Source organism: Tyto alba, unplaced genomic scaffold, assembly GCF_018691265.1.
Source record: "Tyto alba isolate M040663 unplaced genomic scaffold, T.alba_DEE_v4.0 Super-Scaffold_40, whole genome shotgun sequence".
NCBI classification, from domain to species: domain Eukaryota; kingdom Metazoa; phylum Chordata; class Aves; order Strigiformes; family Tytonidae; genus Tyto; species Tyto alba.
In genome coordinates this window covers 50,992,378-51,010,282 of record NW_024881316.1, presented here as the reverse complement: position 1 = coordinate 51,010,282, position 17,905 = coordinate 50,992,378, and the positions used below count along the sequence as shown (strand labels likewise).

The following is a 17,905-nucleotide window of genomic DNA, read 5'->3' as shown; positions in this document are numbered from 1 at the left end:
CGGGCCGCGGGGGCTGCCGGGACGGGCCGCGGCCGCGCAGGGCTCCCGGCGGCCCCCGCGCCCCGCCCCGCCCCGCTCGCGCACCGGGGACCCGTGGGGCGCCCACCGGGAGAGGGGGCGGGGCGCGACCCCCGCCCGAGACCCCCACCCGGGACCCCCCCCCGGGACCCCCCACCCGGGACCCCCCGCCCGGGATCGTTCCCCAGCCCCGCCGCTCCCACAGCCCCGTGCCCAAAGCCCACGGGACCGGTGGAGGCCGGGCCCTGCCGGGGTCCCCCTGTCCGGCCCCCCACTCCAGCCGGGCCTCCCGGAGCCACTGCCCAGGGCCGCGACCAGAGTCTGCCGGGACGGGCACCCCACCGCCGGGACGGGCACCCCACCGCCGGGACGGGGACCCCACCGCCGGGACGGGGACCCCACCGCCGGGACGGGCACCCCACCGCCGCGCCGGGCAGCCTGGGCCCCCTCACTCCCACACTGTGGACCCTCCCGGGGTCCAGCGGGTGCCCGTGGCCTCTGGTCCTGGCACTGGGCACCACTGGAAGAGCCTGGCTCCGTCCCCTTGGCTCCCTCCCGGCAGGTATTTACAGACATGGATTCAACCCCCCGGAGCCTCCTCTGCTCCAGCCCCAGCTCCCCCCGCCTCTCCCCACAGCAGAGATGCTCCAGTCCTTCGGTGGCTGGTGGCCCCTCACCGGACTCTCTCCAGTATGTCCAGGTCCCTTTGCACTGGGGAGAACTGGACGCAGCACTCCCAGGGCGGCCTCACCAGCGCTGAGCAGAGGGGCAGGACTATCACCTTCCTCAACTGGCAACGCTTCGCCTAATGCAGCCCGGGACACCATTTGCCACCTTTGCAGCAAGGGCATGTTGCTGGTTCATGGTCAAGTCGGTGTCCACCGGGACCCCTGGGACCTTTTCTGCTGAGCTGCTCCCCAGCTGGGGGGCCCCCAGCGCCTCCCGGTGCGATGGGGTTGTTCTTCCCCGGGGGCAGAACTCTGCACTTCCCCTTGCTGAATTTCAGGAGGTTCCTGCCAGCCCATTTCTCCAGCCTGTCCAGATCCCTCAGCACCTCAGAGGAGCACGACCCTCCGGTGCACAGCTGCTCCTCCCAGCTTGGCATCATCTGCAAACCTGCTGAGGGAACCCTCTGCCTCATCGTCCCTATCGTTAATGAAGCTGTTAAACGGGGCCGGGCCGGTACTGACCCCCAGGCACACTGGCCGTTACTGGCTTCCAGCTGGACTTTGTGCCACTGATCACCTCACTCTCTGGGCCCGGCCATGCAGCCAGTTTTCCACGCACCCCCCTGCTCACCCAGCCCACATTCCCACAGCTTCTCCAGGAGGGACACGATACCAAAGGCCTTGCTGGAGCCTGGGTGGACACTGTCCCCAGCACTGCCCGCATCTACCAGCCCCGTCATCCCATGGCAGAGGGCGACCGGGCTGGCCAGGCACGACCCCCCCGTGCTGAAGCATCGCTGACTTCTCCTGATGACTTTCGTGTCCTTCGCATGCTTAGAACCAGTTCCCAGCATCAGCTGTCCCCACCACCCTCCCAGGGGCAGAGGTGAAGCTGACCCCCCGCACACAAACAGCCCCCCCCCGCCATGACAGCAGCCCCCCCTCACACGAAGGGGTCCAAGCAGCACCCCCATACCCGAGCAGCCCCCCCCATCACCCCCGGCAGAGCCGCTGCTGCCACCCGGTGCCTTCCCCGGGCGCAGAGCCCTGCAGAGTCTCGGCGGGACCCGCGGGTTATCCCCCCCGCCCCCGGCCCCTGGTCTCTCAGTGGGCCCCCCCTTCCCCGGGACCGTGTCCCCCCCCCCGCTCCCCGGTGCCCGGAGGGGCCGGGCGGGACCCCTGTGCCGCGGGGGGAGGCCGCGCTGCCGGTGCTCCTCCGGGGCAGAGCCGGGGACACCGGGGGGCACCGGCACCTACCGACCCCTCCCCGGGCCCGGCCCCCCCGCCCCCCCCGCCGGGGGCGTGGCCCGGTGAGGGGGGCGTGGCCCGACCCCCGGCTGCGCGCTCCCTCCGGCCGCCGGTGCGGGGTGGGCGGGGCTGAGGGCGGAGTGGGCGGGGCCGCGACGGGGTGGGCGGGGCCGCGGCCGTCCCGGCGGCGGGTGCCCGCGGTGCCGCTCTCCCCCGCCATGGAGCCCCCGACCGGCACCGGCACCGAGAGCGCCCGCCTGGTCAGCCCGCGGGCCGGCCGCGCCGACGGCAGCCTGCGCCTCAAGAGGTACCGCCGGCACCCCGGCACACAGCGCCCCGGCACCCCCGGCACCCCCATCCCCGGCACCCCAGCGCCCTTGGCACCCCGGCACTGACACCCCCATCCCCGGCACCCCCAGCGCCCTTGGCACCCCGGCACCCCCGGCACTGACACCCCCATCCCCGGCACCCCCAGCGCCCTTGGCACCCCGGCACCCCCGGCACTGACACCCCCATCCCCGGCACCCCCAGCGCCCTTGGCACCCCGGCACCCCCGGCACGGGTACCCCCATCACCAGCACCCCACCTCCCCCGGCACCCCTTGCTAGCACCACCTCCTAGTGCCCCCGGCAACCCCCGGCACCGCCACCTCCATCATCCTCTGCCTCTGCAGCCCCCGATCCCCCCGCACCCGCACTGCCGGCTCCCCCCCACCGTCCCCGGCATCTCCATCACCCCCCCAGCAGCACCAGCTCCCACCTCCCGGGACCCGCAAGCACGTCCAGCACTGCCCAGCTCCCACCCCCCGACACCGGCATCTCCCCGGTACGTCCATAACCGCCCCCCCTCCCAGCCCCCGGCACGGACACCAGCACCTCCGCACACACCTAGCCAGCCTTGACCGTCCGTGCACCGGCACCTCCTCCCAGCCCACGCCGGCACCCTCACCCCCCGACACCGGCACCGTCCCCTCCCTGGTACCGGCACCTCCATTCGCGCGGAATCAGCACCCCCGCCCGTGCGCCAGCCCCGCTCCCCCCTCGGGTGCTCGTCCGGCCGCTACCGGCGCCCAAACGTCACCCATCCGCACCGGTACCGTCCATCCGTCACCTCCCCGCACCGCCACGCCGCCCACGCCCCACGCCCCCGCACCGGCGCCCCGGCCCCAGACGCGACACCTCGGTCCCACTGGCACCGGTCCCTCCGCCGCAGGCCCCCGCTCCGGCACCGCCACCGGCCCCCGCATCCCCCACCCCGGGCCGGATCGTCCCCCGAGCATCTCCCAGGCCCCGCCGGGAGCTCCGCGCCTCCTCCCGCGGCCCCGTGGCTGCCGGTCCCGCGGGGGGCTCTCACCCACCGCGGTCCCAATGCCCCCGTACCTGCCGGTGCCCCGGCCGCAGCCCCCGGGGCAGCAGCGGGACCCGCCAACGGGCCGGGGCGGGGGCGCAGCCCGTGGGGGCTGCAGTCGACGGCTTCATTACCAGCGGGTCCGGGGGCGGTGGGGGTCGGGCAGGCACACGACACAGCACCCCGGGACCGGCCCGGGCACCCCCGCCAGTGTCGCAGGGCCGGGCCGGCAGCGGGTCGGGCCGGGGGGGGGTGATGCCGTGTACCCGGTGCTCTGCAGGGTGCTAGACTGTGGCTACCGGGAGCCCCGGGGGTGGCGGGCGGGGGCACCGGGAGCCGGTGCAGCTGGCAGTGACCCCCGCCCCCAGTCTGTTTGCAGGCACCCAGGACCCCCTGGCACCTCCAGCCCCCCCGGCTCCTCGCTGCCACTGCAGCCCCCTCACGCCCAGCCCTGGCCCGGGGAGGCTCCAGGCCCGCCGGCAGCTGAGCGTCGCCTGCACCGTCTGCTGCGTCTTCATGGTCGGGGAGGTGATAGGTAACGGCGGGCTGGGGCTGGGGCTGGGGGCTGGGGGGGCACAAGGTGCCAGCTACTGTGCCCGCAGGCGGGTACCTGGCACACAGCCTGGCCATCATGACGGACGCAGCTCACCTACTGACGGATGTGGGCAGCATGTCCGTCAGCCTCTTCTCCCTCTGGGTCTCCACCCGCCCACCCACCAAGACCATGAGTTTCGGCTGGCACCGCTCAGGTGAGCCGGAGGCGGGGGGCACGGCTCTGTGGGAGCCCCGCAGCCGGGGTGGGTGCCGATGGCTACCGTCCGGCAGAGACACTGGGTGCGCTGGCCTCTGTCCTCTCCATCTGGGTCGTGACCGGAGCCCTCGTCTACCTGGCGGCCGCCCGCATCGTCAGCAATGACTACGAGATCGAGGCGCGAGCCATGCTGGCCACATCCGCCAGCGCCGTCGGTGTCAACCTGGTGTACGTCCCACACAGGGCTGTGTGCGCCCGCGTCCCCCCTGCAGACCCCCAGCCTGAGCCCTGGCCTCCCCTCCCACACCCCTGCCCCACACATGCCTGTGGTACCTCAAGACCACCAGCCCTGACCCACTGGTCGCCTTCTGTCCCTGCATGCCAGCCTCATTTCCCCGAGCGCTGCCTCCCCCTATTCCCTGTCCCCTGTACACTCCCAACTCCTGTATGAATGTTCTCTGGCCCCACATCCCCCAGCCCCCCTTCAGCTCTGCCCCATGCCCAGCCTGAGCCCTGGTACATGCCCCAGCCCTGAATCGCTGCCCTGGCCCCACATGTGCCCTGCAGTGCTGTGTCTGTCCCATCCCCGCTGTGCCTCTAGCCCTGCCCCACACCGGGACTCTGCCCCACACCTCTCCACCCTCCCGGGGCCTGGCCGTGCCCCCTTTGCCTGCGTGCAGGTCCAGGCAGGGCCAGCGAGACCCTGCACCCTGCCCAGCACAGCGCTGAGCCAGCCCTGCTCTCCCCAGCATGGCCTACATCCTGCACCAGTCCCCCGCGGGCCACGGCCACGGCGCAGGGGGCTACGAGCAGCTGGAGAGCACTGGGGGCTGCCTGCCCAGCCATGCCCCCCTGCCTGGCAGCACCAGCGTCCGCGCGGCCTTCGTCCACGTGGTGGGTGACCTGCTGCAGAGCATCGGTGTCCTCGTGGCTGCCACAATCATCTACTTCAAGGTGCCTGGGCTGGACTCCCCTCCGCGGGACCAACTCCTGAAGCCCCATGCGGGGTGCCATCGGGCACTGGGGCCCTGGTACCCCCACACCGGGGTGCCCAGCTCGGATCTGCCCCGCCCCCAGCCTCACACAGACCCTGCTCTCTGCAGCCTCAGTGCAAGATCGCAGACCCCATCAGCACCCTCTTCTTCTCAGTCTTTGTCCTCGGCTCCACCTTCACCATCCTCAGGGATGTCTTCAGAGTCCTCATGGAAGGTGAGTGGTGGAGCAGAGGGTGGGGGGGGACTGTGGGTGCAGGGGCCCCTCGGGGCTGCAGCAGCCACAGCCCCTTCCCCCCATGGCAGCTCACCCCTTCGCAACCTCTGCTCCCCACCCAGGCACAACCCAGCGCTCCCCTCCGTCCTTCCCTTGCCCCTCTGAGCCCCCCCAGCCCACCCCCTCCACCCCAGGCCAACAGCCCCATGGTGAGAGGCTGCCTCACCCCGGAGCCCCTGTCCCCAGCCCAGTCACAGCCTGGGGAAGCCCCCAGCCCTGTCTGCCCCCACCACGAGTGGATTGGCCCCCTCCCCGTGACCAGGCGTTGCTTGCAGGGACGCCCCGGGGCCTCGAGTTCGACGGGGTGAAGGAGGTGCTGCTGGGCGTGAGCGGGGTGAAGGGTGCCCACGACCTGCACCTCTGGGCCCTGACGCTGAGCCACCACGCCGTGTCGGTGCACGTGGCTGTCGGTAAGTGCCCCCACGCATGGCCCGGCCCCCGTGGGTGCCCGCCGGCGCTCAGCCGCGCTGCCTTGCCATCCCCAGAGGCCAGCGCCGACCCCGAGACGGTGCTGCGGGAAGCCACCACCCAGCTGCAGACCAAATTCGGCTTTGCGTCCTGCACGGTGCAGGTGGAACGGTACCGGGAGGAGATGGCAGCCTGCCGGCACTGCCAGGACCCCCGTGCCTGAGACCCTCACCCGCGGCGGAGCAGGGGGGGGCAGCGCAGGAGCGGGGCTGGTGCTTGGGCTCCTGTCCCTGCGCTGCACCCACCCCGCTGCTGCAGAGCCCCCGGGGGTGGGACAGCATCTCATCCCCGAGGATGGGGACCGGTCCCAAATGGGGAGGGGGATCTCGCCCCACCGCACGGCCCCCACGGATCCCTGTTGTCCCCTGCAGCAGAGGGGACGGGAGGGAGCTGCTGCAGGGCCCATCCCCGGGGGAGGGTGGTGGAGCCCGGACCCGGCCTTAGCCCTAAACAGCTCCCACGCCCCACGACCCCAGGGGCTGTCCCACCGCCCCCAGAGCTGTGGCCTTGCAGCTCGGGGGGATGGGGGGCTGCTGCTGCACCCCCAGCCCGGGGCTCAGCCCTGGCCTCGCTCTGGCCGGAGCCCCCCCTCCATTCCCACCCTTGTGAGCCCGTGTCCGTTGCGCCTGTGGAGTGTCTGTCTGTCTGTCTGTCCGTCTCTCTGTGCAAGGAGCCCAGCGGGCGGTGGCAGAGCCCGCAGCTGCCAATAAACGTGTTGGAGAGCAGCAGCGGCGGCGCAGGCAGCCGGGGCCGGGGGGGGAACAGGACCGGGGAGGGGGCACAGCCTCATGCCAGCACCACAAGCAGCCTTTACAAAACAAACCACATTTACTGCACAGCTGAACACAAGCTCAATGTGAGCAACTTCAGAGCTCCCGGCACCCCTGCCAGCCCCATCCACCCTGCCCAGGGGGCGAGGCTGGACACCCGCCCCCCGGCCCCGCTCCCTGCACCTGCACAGGGGTCAGCCAGCAATGGGGCCCAGGAGGCGAGAGCACGGCCCCACACGGGTGGGGGCCCACGGGTGCTTCCCTGGCATCAACCCACAAGCTCAACCTGGGGACACACAACGCTCCCACCGCCCACCCCACCCCCCCCACCAGCTCAGACCAAACAGCGCAGAAGGATCCTTCTGGGCCCAGAGCACGAGGACAAAGTGTCCCGAGCGTCCCGGGGGACGGCCAGGAGCAGCCGTCCCTCCCCTGAGGCAGGGGCCCAGAGGGTAAGAAGCACCAAGAAGGGGTACACAGCCCCCCCCAGCTCCCGCCCGGGGCACACGCGTGTGGCAGCAGCACGAGGGGTGCACCGCGCTACTCGGCCGGCAGCCCGGCGCGACCAGGGCTGCCGGGCTCGTCGCTGTAGAGGGAGGAGAAGCGGGCACGGCGCTCCGGGAGCAGCTGGCGGCCCACGCCGGCGGCCAGCCCTGCCAGGCAGTGCGCCCGCACGATGCCCGCCTGCCCGCCCGACACCAGCCACCCGTGCGAGTCCAGGTTGGGGCTGAAGCGCACCTGCGGGAGGAAAAAGGGGGGCCATGGGATGGAGGGGGACCCCGGCACCTGGGAACTGCGCGGGTAGCGGTGGGGCAGATCCTGCCTGCGCCCGCCTCCCGGGGCCGGGGGGCTCGGCGCAGCCCCCCTCACCTTGTGCAGGGACTCCAGCTGCAGGCGGTCGAGGCTCAGCTCTGCCTTCACCTCCTGAGTGTGCATCCTGCGCATGGGCTCCCGGCTGGGGAAGTTCTTGAAGCTGCGCTGCGAAGCGGCGGCACGGCCGTGGGCTGCTCTGCACCCGCAGCGGCCCTGGAGGCAACCGCGACCGCAGCCGGGGTGCTGCTCGGCCAGGGGACACGGGGCGCCCTCGGGGTCACCCACCAAACAGCCACGGCAAAGGGCAGCCGCCCAGGGAGGGCCTGGGCAGGGCAGCTGGAGTGGGGCAAACCCCTCCTTGCCCCCCCATCAGCTCTGGCCCCCAGACTCGCTTCCCCTCTGCAGGGGCCCCCGGGCACAGCCTGGCTCTGGTGCCCCATGCCAACACCTCCAAAAACACCAGGGAGCGGGGGTCCAGGGGGGCTGACCCCCTCCCCAGGCTCTTTCCCAGGGCTGGGCAATCCAGATGCCCGCAGCCATGTTCCCCCCCCCCCCCCAGGCAACGAGGGGCTCCCTTGCCTGGGGAGGCCTGGCAGCCCATCCCCGTGCTCTCGGGGCTGCCAGCCTGGGCTCCGCCGGGGGTGCAGGTCTGCCACGAAGTCTGAGTGGTGTCTCCTCGCCCTGCTGCTCCCACTGCCCAGCCACAACCCCACAGCCCCCCGCACCCACTCCTGGTCAGGACCACCCAGCCCCGCGCCTGCTCCCTGCCTTCCCCTACCAGGTCCGTGTCCCGGAATCGGATGTAGCTCTTGGTCACCATCTCGCTGTAGAGCCTGGTCTTCGGCAGCGCCTGCTCACCGCCCTCTGACCCATCGGGGCTGCAGGGCAGCAGATCGGCTTTGTAGACCGGCTGTGGGTGAGATGGGGCTCAGGGCAGGGCAGGGGGGTGCTCCGGGGGCTCCTCTGCAGACAGGGACCACCGGGGACGGAGCAGGGCTGGGGGCTCCAGGAGCTCTGCCCTGCTCCGCAGCACGGCGGGTCGGGGGCAGCGGAGAGGAAGGAGATGCCGCCGTAAGGGCAGGGAACAAACAGGGCCAGGCCTGCCCCACACATGAGCCCAACCCCACAGGTCCCATCCCCAGGGCCGAGGCTGCCGCTGCCCTTTGCCACCACGCAGCCCCTGCCCGGGCGGGAAGGGCACAGCACACACAGGCATGATGTGCACTTACACACGTGTGTGGGGCGGCAGAGGCCCCGAGGCTGGCTCAGGACACACCTCCAGTGACCCACGAACACGACTCCCACCCTGCCCAGCCCCACACGCGCCGCGCACGGGCGGTGCTGAGCACAACGGCCTCTTACAAATCTGCGGTCCGAGGACCGCTTGACGTTGAGGGGGTTGACAGCCAGGTCGGGCAGCACCGCAGCCACCAGCTCGCCGGTGATGTCTCCTGCTGCCACCGTGTTCAGCCAGTCCGAGCCAGATATGCTCTGCAGGAACAGACGGCGCTAGGGCCCAGGGTCCCACCGGGCCCCCCCACACCCCCAGCCGGGCTGCAGCACCACAAACACCAACCCCCGGGCATCGCCCTCTGCCCCCCGGGAAGCGCAGACGGCTTGGACACAAGCGGGGACACCAGCTCACGCAGGTGCCGCCACGGTCCCTCATCCGAGAGGGTGACCCCAAGAATCAGGGCCCCACATGTCCAGGTGGCACCACCCCCACCCGTGAGCTGCGGGACCCAGCCGGTGCTGGGTTTTGGGCCGGTGCCCACCCCTCTGATGTGGCCCCCAGGACAGAACTGCCCTGCGCCAGCCTCTTACCCACACGGTCCCCTTGCGAGGGGCCACAAAATAAGCCTTGAAGCCCAAGTACCCCGCATCGATGTAGTGGATCCCGCAGAGACCGTAACTGCAACGGAGAGGGAACAGATTAGGACAGAGCTCTGCGCTGACAGCCCGAGACTGCGAGGGCCAGGCAGCAGCCCACCTCCCCAGAGACCCCCGGACCCAGGCAGATGGAGGGGGGCTGCCCTCGCTCTAGGAGCATGTCACAGCATCACGAGGGGGCTCAGGGCAGCTCCCGGGGGCTGAGAACACACCCAGACCCCAGAACCCTTCTGCTGACTTGTGACAACCTGGGGCCAGGCAGGAGCCCCGCCGCCCGGCGCGCGGGCCCCTTCCTTCCCCTTGCCCACCTTGACTGCGCCCCGGGATGGCACGGCCGAGGGGATGCCGACACTGCGCGGCCGTGGCGTGACGCAGCACGGGCCGAGGCAGAGCCGGGCGCTCCCAGGGGGTGAGAGACCCTTGGGGAGTAAGACCAGACCCCAGGAGCAGGGCTGGCCCCCAGGCACAGGGTGGGCACCGCAATGGCCCCGGCACTCACGAGGCGTAGCAGTTGTCCTGGGCCACGGTGACCCCGTTGTAGGGCAGCAGCCAGGCCACCTCAGTGCTGAGGAACCGCTTGATGCTGTTGATGGGCTCATAGAGCCGCCGCAGGTCCCAGAACTTGATCTTACGGTCGCTCCCTGCCGTGACCAGGAAGTTGCTGAGAACCAGGAGAAAGGCAGCACTGAGACCCCCGTGCAGAGCCGTGCCCCGTCCCTGCTGCAGGGCCGAGGCGGCCCTGGTCCCGCAGCGCAGCGCTGCTCCCCCAGGCAGTGGCTCAACTCCCCCTCACCCCAGCAAGCCCAACCCAAACTCTTCGGTGCCTCCGAGGGTCAAGTGCCACCAGCACCGAGCCCGACGAAGCCCACCCCAGCAACGGAGCCTCCTCCTCCGCCCGCACCAGCACCAGCTCCCCTGCCCTCACCCGTCGGCCTTGCACCACTCGATGCTCCGGACCACGTGGTCGTGGGCTAGAAAGCACTGGAAGGGGTAGAGCTTGAGGGAGCCATCGGGCTGGCGCACGCACTGCAGCAGGGACTTGGTGAGCAGGTTCCAGATGGCCACGGTGCCTGTGGGACGAGACCTGCGCCCCGTGAGGACCTGCCCTGCGACCGCGCCAGCGCTGCAGGGAGGGGCTGGGGGACAGGCAGGGGCTGCGGGAGCTGCGAGGCACAGCGGCTGAGCCTGGGTCAGAGCCGGGGCTGGGGCTTAGAGCAGGACAGGATGGCACAGCAGGTCCTGGCAGCGCAGCACAGAGCTGCGGATCGCCTGAAGCCACACACAAAACCGCATCCAGGCAAGTCAGGCAGGTGTGGATTAAGCCACAGACACATCCCGGAGCCGACGGGTATGTGAGGGTGCCTACGGCCAGCCCCCCGATCAGCCTTCCCCCTGTCCCAGGCACGGGCAGAGAGGGTCCTGCACAGTGCCTGCCCCTTGCTGCTGCTTACCTCACGTTGCCCCCACACCTCGTCCTCAGGCTCCCCCGTCCCCTGCCCCAGGCCGAGGCTGAAGGAGCACAAAGCTCCGCACGTATCTGCTGCAGGGCAAGGGCTGCTCCCCAAAGGCTCTGCCGCGGGACGCAGCCCCCTCTTGTGCAGGAGGGGGACTCACCGTCATAAAAACCAGCTGCGAGGTGATGGTGGGGCTTGGATGGCATCCAGGAGAGGCTAAAGCACTGGCCGCACTCGGATGCGTTCCCTGCCTGGATAGAGCCCACCTGGAGCGTGGCGACACACTGCACCTGCAGGCCAAAGGACAGACATCAGTCACAGCCCCACGCTGGTGCCGCCCGCCTCCCGAGAGCTGGGGACACCCAGGTGTGGGAGCAACGCTCTGCTCCGCCACCCCAAACACCCAGAGCTCTGCAGGCGACCCGACTGCCGCCCCAGCTCTCCCACCTGCGCCAGCCAGGAGGCTCGCGGGGTGCCAGCCCCGATGGGGGACCGCAGTGGTAGAGGACACTGACCTTGCAGATAATGTACTTGTGGAAGGGCCCATCTAGAAGAGAGGAGAGGACAGTCAGGACAGGCACCAGCTTTTCTAGAAGCTCCCTGCAGCAGGAGCTGCTCAGCAGCCTGAAGCCTGGCTCACTGCTCCCTGCGGCCCCGGCCAGGGCTCCCAGTCCTTGTCCTGCCACCCATCTGGACCAGCGTCCCCACTGCAGCCAACAAACGGCAGGCGAGCACACTCAGCAGCAGCGAACAGCCCACGGAGCAGCAAAGCCAAGAGCAGTCAGCGTCAGGACCTCCAGCAGCCAGACCTGCCTGCACCAGAGGAAGCAGCACCCCAAAATGGGCAGCAGGCAAAGATGGGGCAGGGCTGACGTTCCCCCCACCCCACCCCACCCCACCGTGGGCGGCTGCCTGCCTTGGTGGAAGATGTCTTCACGAAACTCAAGGGTGACGCACAGGGGCCAGACCAGCCGGTGACCACCCCGGGGCAGCCGGGGCCGGGGGCCGGAGCAGCCCGGGCAGCCGCTCCTGGGGAGGGCAGGCTGTGCAGAGACCCGTGCACCCAACCGGCGCAGGATGAGGCGCCCGCGGGACCCCCTGCGCATCAGCTTTGTCCACTGGAGAATCTCCCCCGCCAACAACCCACGACACGAGCGCTGCGGGACCCCCGCCTCACGGGCCAGAAGGGCCCCCCCGCCCCCCAGCACGGGGCTGTCCTCAGGCACAGCGAGCACCACATGAGCACGTCTGCACCCCGAAGCGTGACAGCCGCGGGCAGAGGCACGGAGGAGCCACGCACCTCCTCCAGCACCTCCATGACAGCCGGGGCTCGGCGTGGACAGCAGCTCCGGGCTCTGTCGGGCAGAAGCACGGGGTGCGGGTACCCCGAGCCCCAGGGAAATCCAGCACAGCCACGCCAAGCGGGGAGCTCCCGGCAGGGCCCCGGCGCGCCGCAGTCTGGCACCGATCCTGCAGCTGCAAACCAGCACCCGCAGCCCGTCCGCGAGGCGCAAGGACAGGACGTGCAGCCGCAGCCAGGCTGACGCGACGTGACAGGACCCGGCCGGCCCGCAGGAGCTTTGCAGGCTGGGGAAGGATCCGCGCCTGCCGCAAGCTCCTCACGTGGGGGCTGCGGCAGCCAGAGCAAACCACCCGGAGCCGGCGCTGCGAGAGGGGGGCCGGGAAAGGCAGCGCTGGCAGCGGCACGACGTGCCGATGGGGGTCGGCAGCCCGGCGCGGGGAGCCCATTTCCCATTGTCAGCCGCAGGCGTGCGGGCTGTCGGCCGCGGCTGAGCGATCGCAATCGGCACGCGCAGGCCATCAATCTCGCCCGGCGCCCAGCAGATGAGGCTATTACAGGCATCATTAGGCCGAGGCAGCCGAGCGCTCAGAACCCCAGATCCCTGCTTGGACAAACAGCTCAGGCCGGGACGGAACGAGCGGCTCTGCCGCAACAGAACACGCTCCCAGCAGCGAGCAGGGAGGTGGGAAGAGCCTCGGGAACACACTGCCGCCGCTACGCCTCAGCCTGCGACCCCACTCCAGTGACAGCAACGCTGCCCAGAGCACCCTCCCAGGGCACCCAGCTTCAGGTAGGGCTGCCCAGGAGCCATGCCCCGGCTGGGCTGCCACAGCAGCCCCCAGAGACCCAACCTGCCCCTGGGTCACCAGCACTTTGATGCGCTCTGACATCAAAAAGCAGCCTCGCTGCCTCGCCGCTCTGCCAGAAACCAGGCTGGGGACAGAAGCAGCCGCTGGTCCCAAGCTGGGAGCCGTGCTGGGGGGTTCGCTGCCCGGTATCACGCAGCCCCCTCCCGGGGAGGGCAGCGCTGCTCTGGGGACCCACGGCCGTGCCCCAGCCCAGCCCCCTCGGCACGGCACCTCCTGGGTGTGCGGGCAGAGGGGCCCCAGCCCCGGGGGCTCGCACGTCGCCCACCCCGGCACGGTGGGACGAGGGCCAGGACGCCCCTGCCCGGCGGCGCGGCTCTTCCTACCTTTTACCTGGGTTCTCTTGGAGCGCTGCAGGGCCCCGGGGTGCGGGAGGGAGTACAGCACCACTTTGCCATCCGAGAAGGCCACAGCCAGCAGGCCCAGCCGGCTCATCTGCGGGTGCTGCGGAACGACAGGCGGGCTCAGCCCCGAGTCACCACCCGAGGGGCCCCACTGCCACTGTCCCCCACCCGGGGAGGCGAGGCTTTAGCAAGGGCTTAAGAACCCTGGGGGGAAACCAAAGGCAGCCCCTCCAGCAGCACACCCACCTTCCTGGCAGTGGTGGGCGGCTCCCAGGCACCGCTGGGGCAGAACTTCATGTCCCAGATGCAGCCGTGGTCGGCAGCGATGGCGTAGGCCAGTCCGGCTTTGTCGGCACAGCTGTAGGCACGGGTAGAGCCGTGAAGAACACGGGAGCTGGCGCCCAGCAGCTCCAGTACACGCCAGCAGCAAAGCTGGCTGCCAGCACCAAAGCTGGCTGCCAGCACAGCCCCCACCCCCTGGGGGTTCGGGCTGTGGCTGGTGGCTCTGGGAGAAGACAAACCTCACCACCCGCTCCAGCCACGGAGAAACAAGAGGTAAGGGCCCTGCCGCATGCCTGGGAGCCGCGCAGCCCCCGGCCCCTTCCCCAGGCCAAGTCACTCACCCCTGCTCCTGCTGCAGCGTGCCCAGGCCCCAGAGCTGCAGGAGAGCGGGGCCCCTGTGGAGCCCGGCCACGCTGTGCGTCTCCTCCATGCTCCCGTGGCAGTAAACGGCCACGTACTGAGAGGCCGCCGAGCCCTCCGGGGACGGGCACCACTCCATCGCCCACACGGGGCCCCCCACGAAGAAGGACACGTCCAGGCGCTCCTCGTGGGGCTGCAGGGAGCTGAACCTGCCGGCGGGGAGCGGGGTAAGGGCAGGGGACAAGAGCACGGGGTGGCACGGAGCCGGGGGGGGGCAGCGGGACCCCAGGGCATGATGTAGACACCAGCCACTCATCCCACGGCTGCCCGACCCTCAGACCCACCCGGCCCGCAGCCCTTGGGGTTGGGGTTACTGCCTGTCCCAGCAGACAGCCACCGCCCGGCAGTGCCCCGGGGCAGGCACCCATCCCAGACCTGTTCACCCTGTACAAGACACCGTCATCTTCGATGCCCTCCCGCTGGATGGAGAAGAGGGGAGACTTCTCTTCCACTGGCAGGTACGGGGCAGCTTCGCTGGGGAGGCAGAAGAAGGTGAGATGAGATCTCGCCACCCCTGAGGCTCACCCAGTCACCCCCCCAGCACAGCACCATGCCCCAGCACCCACCCCAGCCTCCGCATAGCCTGGCGTGCCCGCTACCGGCCACCCTGAGGGCTACTAAGACTCCACAGCCAAATCCATGAGACCCCCAAAGCCCACGACAAGAAAGCCCCATCCTTTCTGCTGGGGCCTGATCCTGCCAGAGGGATGGGGGAGTACAGCACCCACCGTGCTCTTGTTCTCCTCCAGCCCCGATGGCTGCGGCTGTCCAGTCTCCCCCTCCCAGCTCACCCCAAACACCGCTGGCACCTGCCCCGCCACGCTGCCCGTGCCAGCGCCCCTCCCACGGTACCTTTCGGAGAGACACGTCCACTTGTGCGCCAAAGGGATCCAGTCGGGAAACTCCCACTGCGAGTACTTCTGATCCCGCCTGCAGCGGACACATCAGACAGCGACAGCCCCGCTTCCCAGCCCGGGCAGCCCCCCCCCACGGGCTCTCAGCCCCTGCCCCTCCCCACGCCCCCGCTCGGCCCAGCCGTGGCCCCAAGCGGAACAACCACACTCCTGGTGCCACACACTCCCTTACCCGCACGCCCCGAGCCCCCCACTCACAGGCTGCAGGTGAGGCTGGAGCACTTCTCCACTGGGGCCATGATGGAGTTGTGGAAGCCGTTGGGTGCGAGGCCTCGGCACTGGGGCTTGGATCTCTGGGCACAAGAGCAGACTCAGAGCAGGACCTGGCCCGGGCTGCCTCTGCCTGCCCACGTGTTCCCGCGAGCCCCTGGGGGGTCCCGCCTGTCCTAAACGGCGCCGATGCAGCCCACAGGCACAGAGCTCTCCCCCAGCCACGGAAGCAGCAGTCGCCAACGCTGCGTCACACGGGGCTAAACGCACAAGGTCCCATTTTGGAGACTTCCACAAACCACATGACAGGCTCCGGGATCGCGCCTTTGCCTCCCACCAGCTTCGGCAGGAGTCCAAGACCCCCACAGCCCCACCCAGGAGTATGTGTCACCCTGTCCCATCCGCCCGCGCTCAGAGCTGCCTCTGGCCGCAGTTAAGCCCAAAGAGCTCTTGCCTGGATGGCACTGTGCCATCCCTGACCGAGTCCTGCTTCTAGGCTGTCCTGCCCCCAACAGCCAGGGGTGGGGACACCACATGTGAGCGCAGACACTTTGTCTTGTTCATGCCAGGCCAAAAGTAAGAAACAGCCAAGGCAGAGACCCTGCCCTTACCCCTGCAGATGACACCTTCCCGCCGTGCCCTCGGAGCGCCTCCAACTCTGGCTCTGACACCTCACTGAGCGGCGCGTCACTCCCCTCCTCCTCCTCCGCCTGCAGCAACACCTCCTTCGAGGGCACAAAGTCAGCATCTCGTGCAGGATCATCACTGTCTGTTTCCTCCTCCTTCCTCCTCCGGCTCCGATGCTTCTTCTGGATACGCCCAAGTTGTGGCTCTGGCTCCTGGGCACCCTCGGTGGGAGCCGGAGGCTGGTACACGGACGTCAGCTCCTCTGCCAGCTCCTGCAGGTACAGCAAAGCCCTGGGACACCAAAAGCATTGCCCGGAGGTGAGCAGGGGGTCTGCAGAAGGACCAGCCAGCTCTCCCTCCAGGACCAGGCGAACGCACCCCTCCAGCTCGCGGTCTGGGCGGGCAGTTTGCTCGCCGGGCACTCGGGCAGCCAGTATCGCCTGCCACGGCAGTGCCAGCCTCCCCGGCAGCAGGCAGAGCCGCGCGTGGCCCTTCGCCAGCCAGAAAGTGGGAAAGCCAGAGATCTTCCTGCGAGCACCCTCCGCAAAGGGAGATCCCGCAGCAGGCACCCCGCTGCGGGCGCTGCGCCCCCACTCTGCGGGGTGGGGGGGGTGGGGGCTGGGGCACTGCGACCCTGACAGCTCTGCCCCTGCGGATCCAGCGCTCGCGCAGGCACTCGGAGAGCAGGGGCACTGCCTGAGCTGCTTGCAGAGGCCCCAGAGCACACAGGCTCCCCTTTAAGCAGCACACGGCTCGCACAGCTTGTCCCGCTCCCCCCCCAGACAAGCCTCCTCCTGGCTTTGTCGGGTACCAAGGAAATTTCTTCCTTCCCCACTGCAGACAGCCCCCGGCCTGCTGTGTGCGAGCTCAGCGGCAGCTCCTGCTGCTCCCCCCGCCCCCCAATCCTGGACCCAAACACGCTCCCCTCAAGCGGGAAAACATCGTTCTGCGGGGCAACCACTCTGCCCCACCACCGTGGGGCGAAATGCTCCAGAAAAGACACGGAGGCACCCCCCAGGCGAGGCAGAGCTCTCGAGGAAGCACTCCCGGAGCGGTGTCTGCCTGTCCTTCCAAATTCCCTGGCGCCCCCGCCCCCGGGGTCGCGTCCCCCACCCCTCCGCTGCCCCGACGCACACTTTGGCTGCCCGCCTCTTGGGGCGCCCGCCGCGGGGGGGCTCCAGCCCTTCCCCCGCGTCGCTGCTCCCCAGCATCTTCTGCACGCAGATGGGCTCCGGGGCCGGGCACTCCAGGTCCTGGGAGAGCTTCAGCAGCAGCATCTCTGCCTTGGACTTCCGCCCGCGCTTCCCGGGCGCTTTCGGCGGCGGCACCGACCCGTTCTCCGAGGGCCTGGAGGGCTCCCCGCGCCCCTCGGGCTCCGCAGGGGCTGGGCCATTGGGGTCCCTACAGCTGCTTTTTGGGTTTTGGTGCCGGGCGGTTTTTTTCTGGCGCTTGGCAGCTCCTGCTCCCTCCCCAGCGGGGGCTAAAGCATCCGGATCTCCAAGCGGCGGCGGTTCCCCTGCCCAAAAACAGCCAGCGTTAGCACGGAAACACAGCGGGGCTCCCCCGGCACCCCGGGGCGCGCACACCCGCCGGGCACCGGCCCCAGACCGCGCAGCCGCAGCCGCACCGGGGCGCGGCGGGGACGCACGGACACGGGTGGGACGGCGCTGCCGGGGCGCAGCGAGCCTGAAAAACCGGAGACACGGAGCCGCGACGGGAGCGCCGGCGGCGCCCCCGGCCCCGGGCAGCGGCCCCCGCCCGGCGCCGTCCCGGTGCCTTCCGCAGCGGCCCCGTCAGCGCCCGCCCCCGGTACGTACGGAGCGCCCGGGGCTCGCCCTCCCGCGCCCGGCTGCGGCTGCGGCTGCGGCTGCGCCCGGCGGGCGCCGATCCCCGTCCCGAGCGGCCCCGGCGGCTCCGCTCCCGGCAGCGCGGCCCGCGGGCGGAGCTGGACGCCATCCGGGCGGGTCCCCGCGGGCTCCCGGAGCCGCCACCGCCGCGCCGGTGCGGGCCGCGCCGCCAGCACGGGACCGGAACCGGAACCGGAACGGGAAGCGCAGCGCTGGCGCGGGGGGATGGCGTCACGGCGGGAACGTCACGAACGAAGCGCTGCACCGCCCCCCCCCCCCCCCCGCCGCCGCCACGTGACAGGACCGGGTCACTCCGCGCGTGAACGTGTCCGCTCGGGGCGGAGCCCAGCGAGCGGGAGCGGGGCGGGCAAAGCGAGGGGGGGGACACGGCGAGGG

The 17,905-nt window shown here is 70.6% G+C and overlaps 2 protein-coding genes across 3 annotated transcripts; one reads left to right on the top strand and one right to left on the bottom strand.

Annotated features, from left to right (window-relative positions):
- Window positions 1-2,094: 2,094 nt before the first annotated feature.
- SLC30A3 (solute carrier family 30 member 3) lies at window positions 2,095-6,494 on the top strand. Its single transcript, XM_042803229.1, has 8 exons — window positions 2,095-2,241; window positions 3,650-3,816; window positions 3,884-4,030; window positions 4,107-4,260; window positions 4,782-4,986; window positions 5,136-5,241; window positions 5,577-5,711; window positions 5,787-6,494. The coding sequence occupies exons 1-8, from the start codon at window positions 2,153-2,155 to the stop codon at window positions 5,930-5,932; spliced, it is 1,149 nt and encodes a 382-aa protein (XP_042659163.1). The 5' UTR covers window positions 2,095-2,152; the 3' UTR covers window positions 5,933-6,494.
- Window positions 6,495-6,578: 84 nt separating this feature from the next.
- GTF3C2 (general transcription factor IIIC subunit 2) lies at window positions 6,579-17,701 on the bottom strand. Of its 2 annotated transcripts, none has more exons than XM_042803190.1 (18): window positions 17,480-17,701; window positions 16,797-17,178; window positions 15,647-15,953; window positions 15,024-15,118; window positions 14,764-14,841; window positions 14,287-14,385; window positions 13,833-14,060; window positions 13,456-13,567; window positions 13,192-13,309; window positions 11,212-11,243; window positions 10,857-10,986; window positions 10,168-10,312; window positions 9,742-9,903; window positions 9,177-9,264; window positions 8,715-8,843; window positions 8,131-8,262; window positions 7,410-7,512; window positions 6,579-7,277 (listed from the first exon to the last, which is right to left on the bottom strand). In XM_042803190.1, the coding sequence occupies exons 1-18, from the start codon at window positions 17,616-17,618 to the stop codon at window positions 6,874-6,876; spliced, it is 2,883 nt and encodes a 960-aa protein (XP_042659124.1). In that variant the 5' UTR covers window positions 17,619-17,701; the 3' UTR covers window positions 6,579-6,873. The 2 variants fall into 2 exon arrangements, with proteins under 2 accessions (XP_042659124.1, XP_042659125.1); XM_042803191.1 differs by having other exon boundaries at window positions 6,981-7,277; window positions 7,410-7,517.
- Window positions 17,702-17,905: the final 204 nt, after the last annotated feature.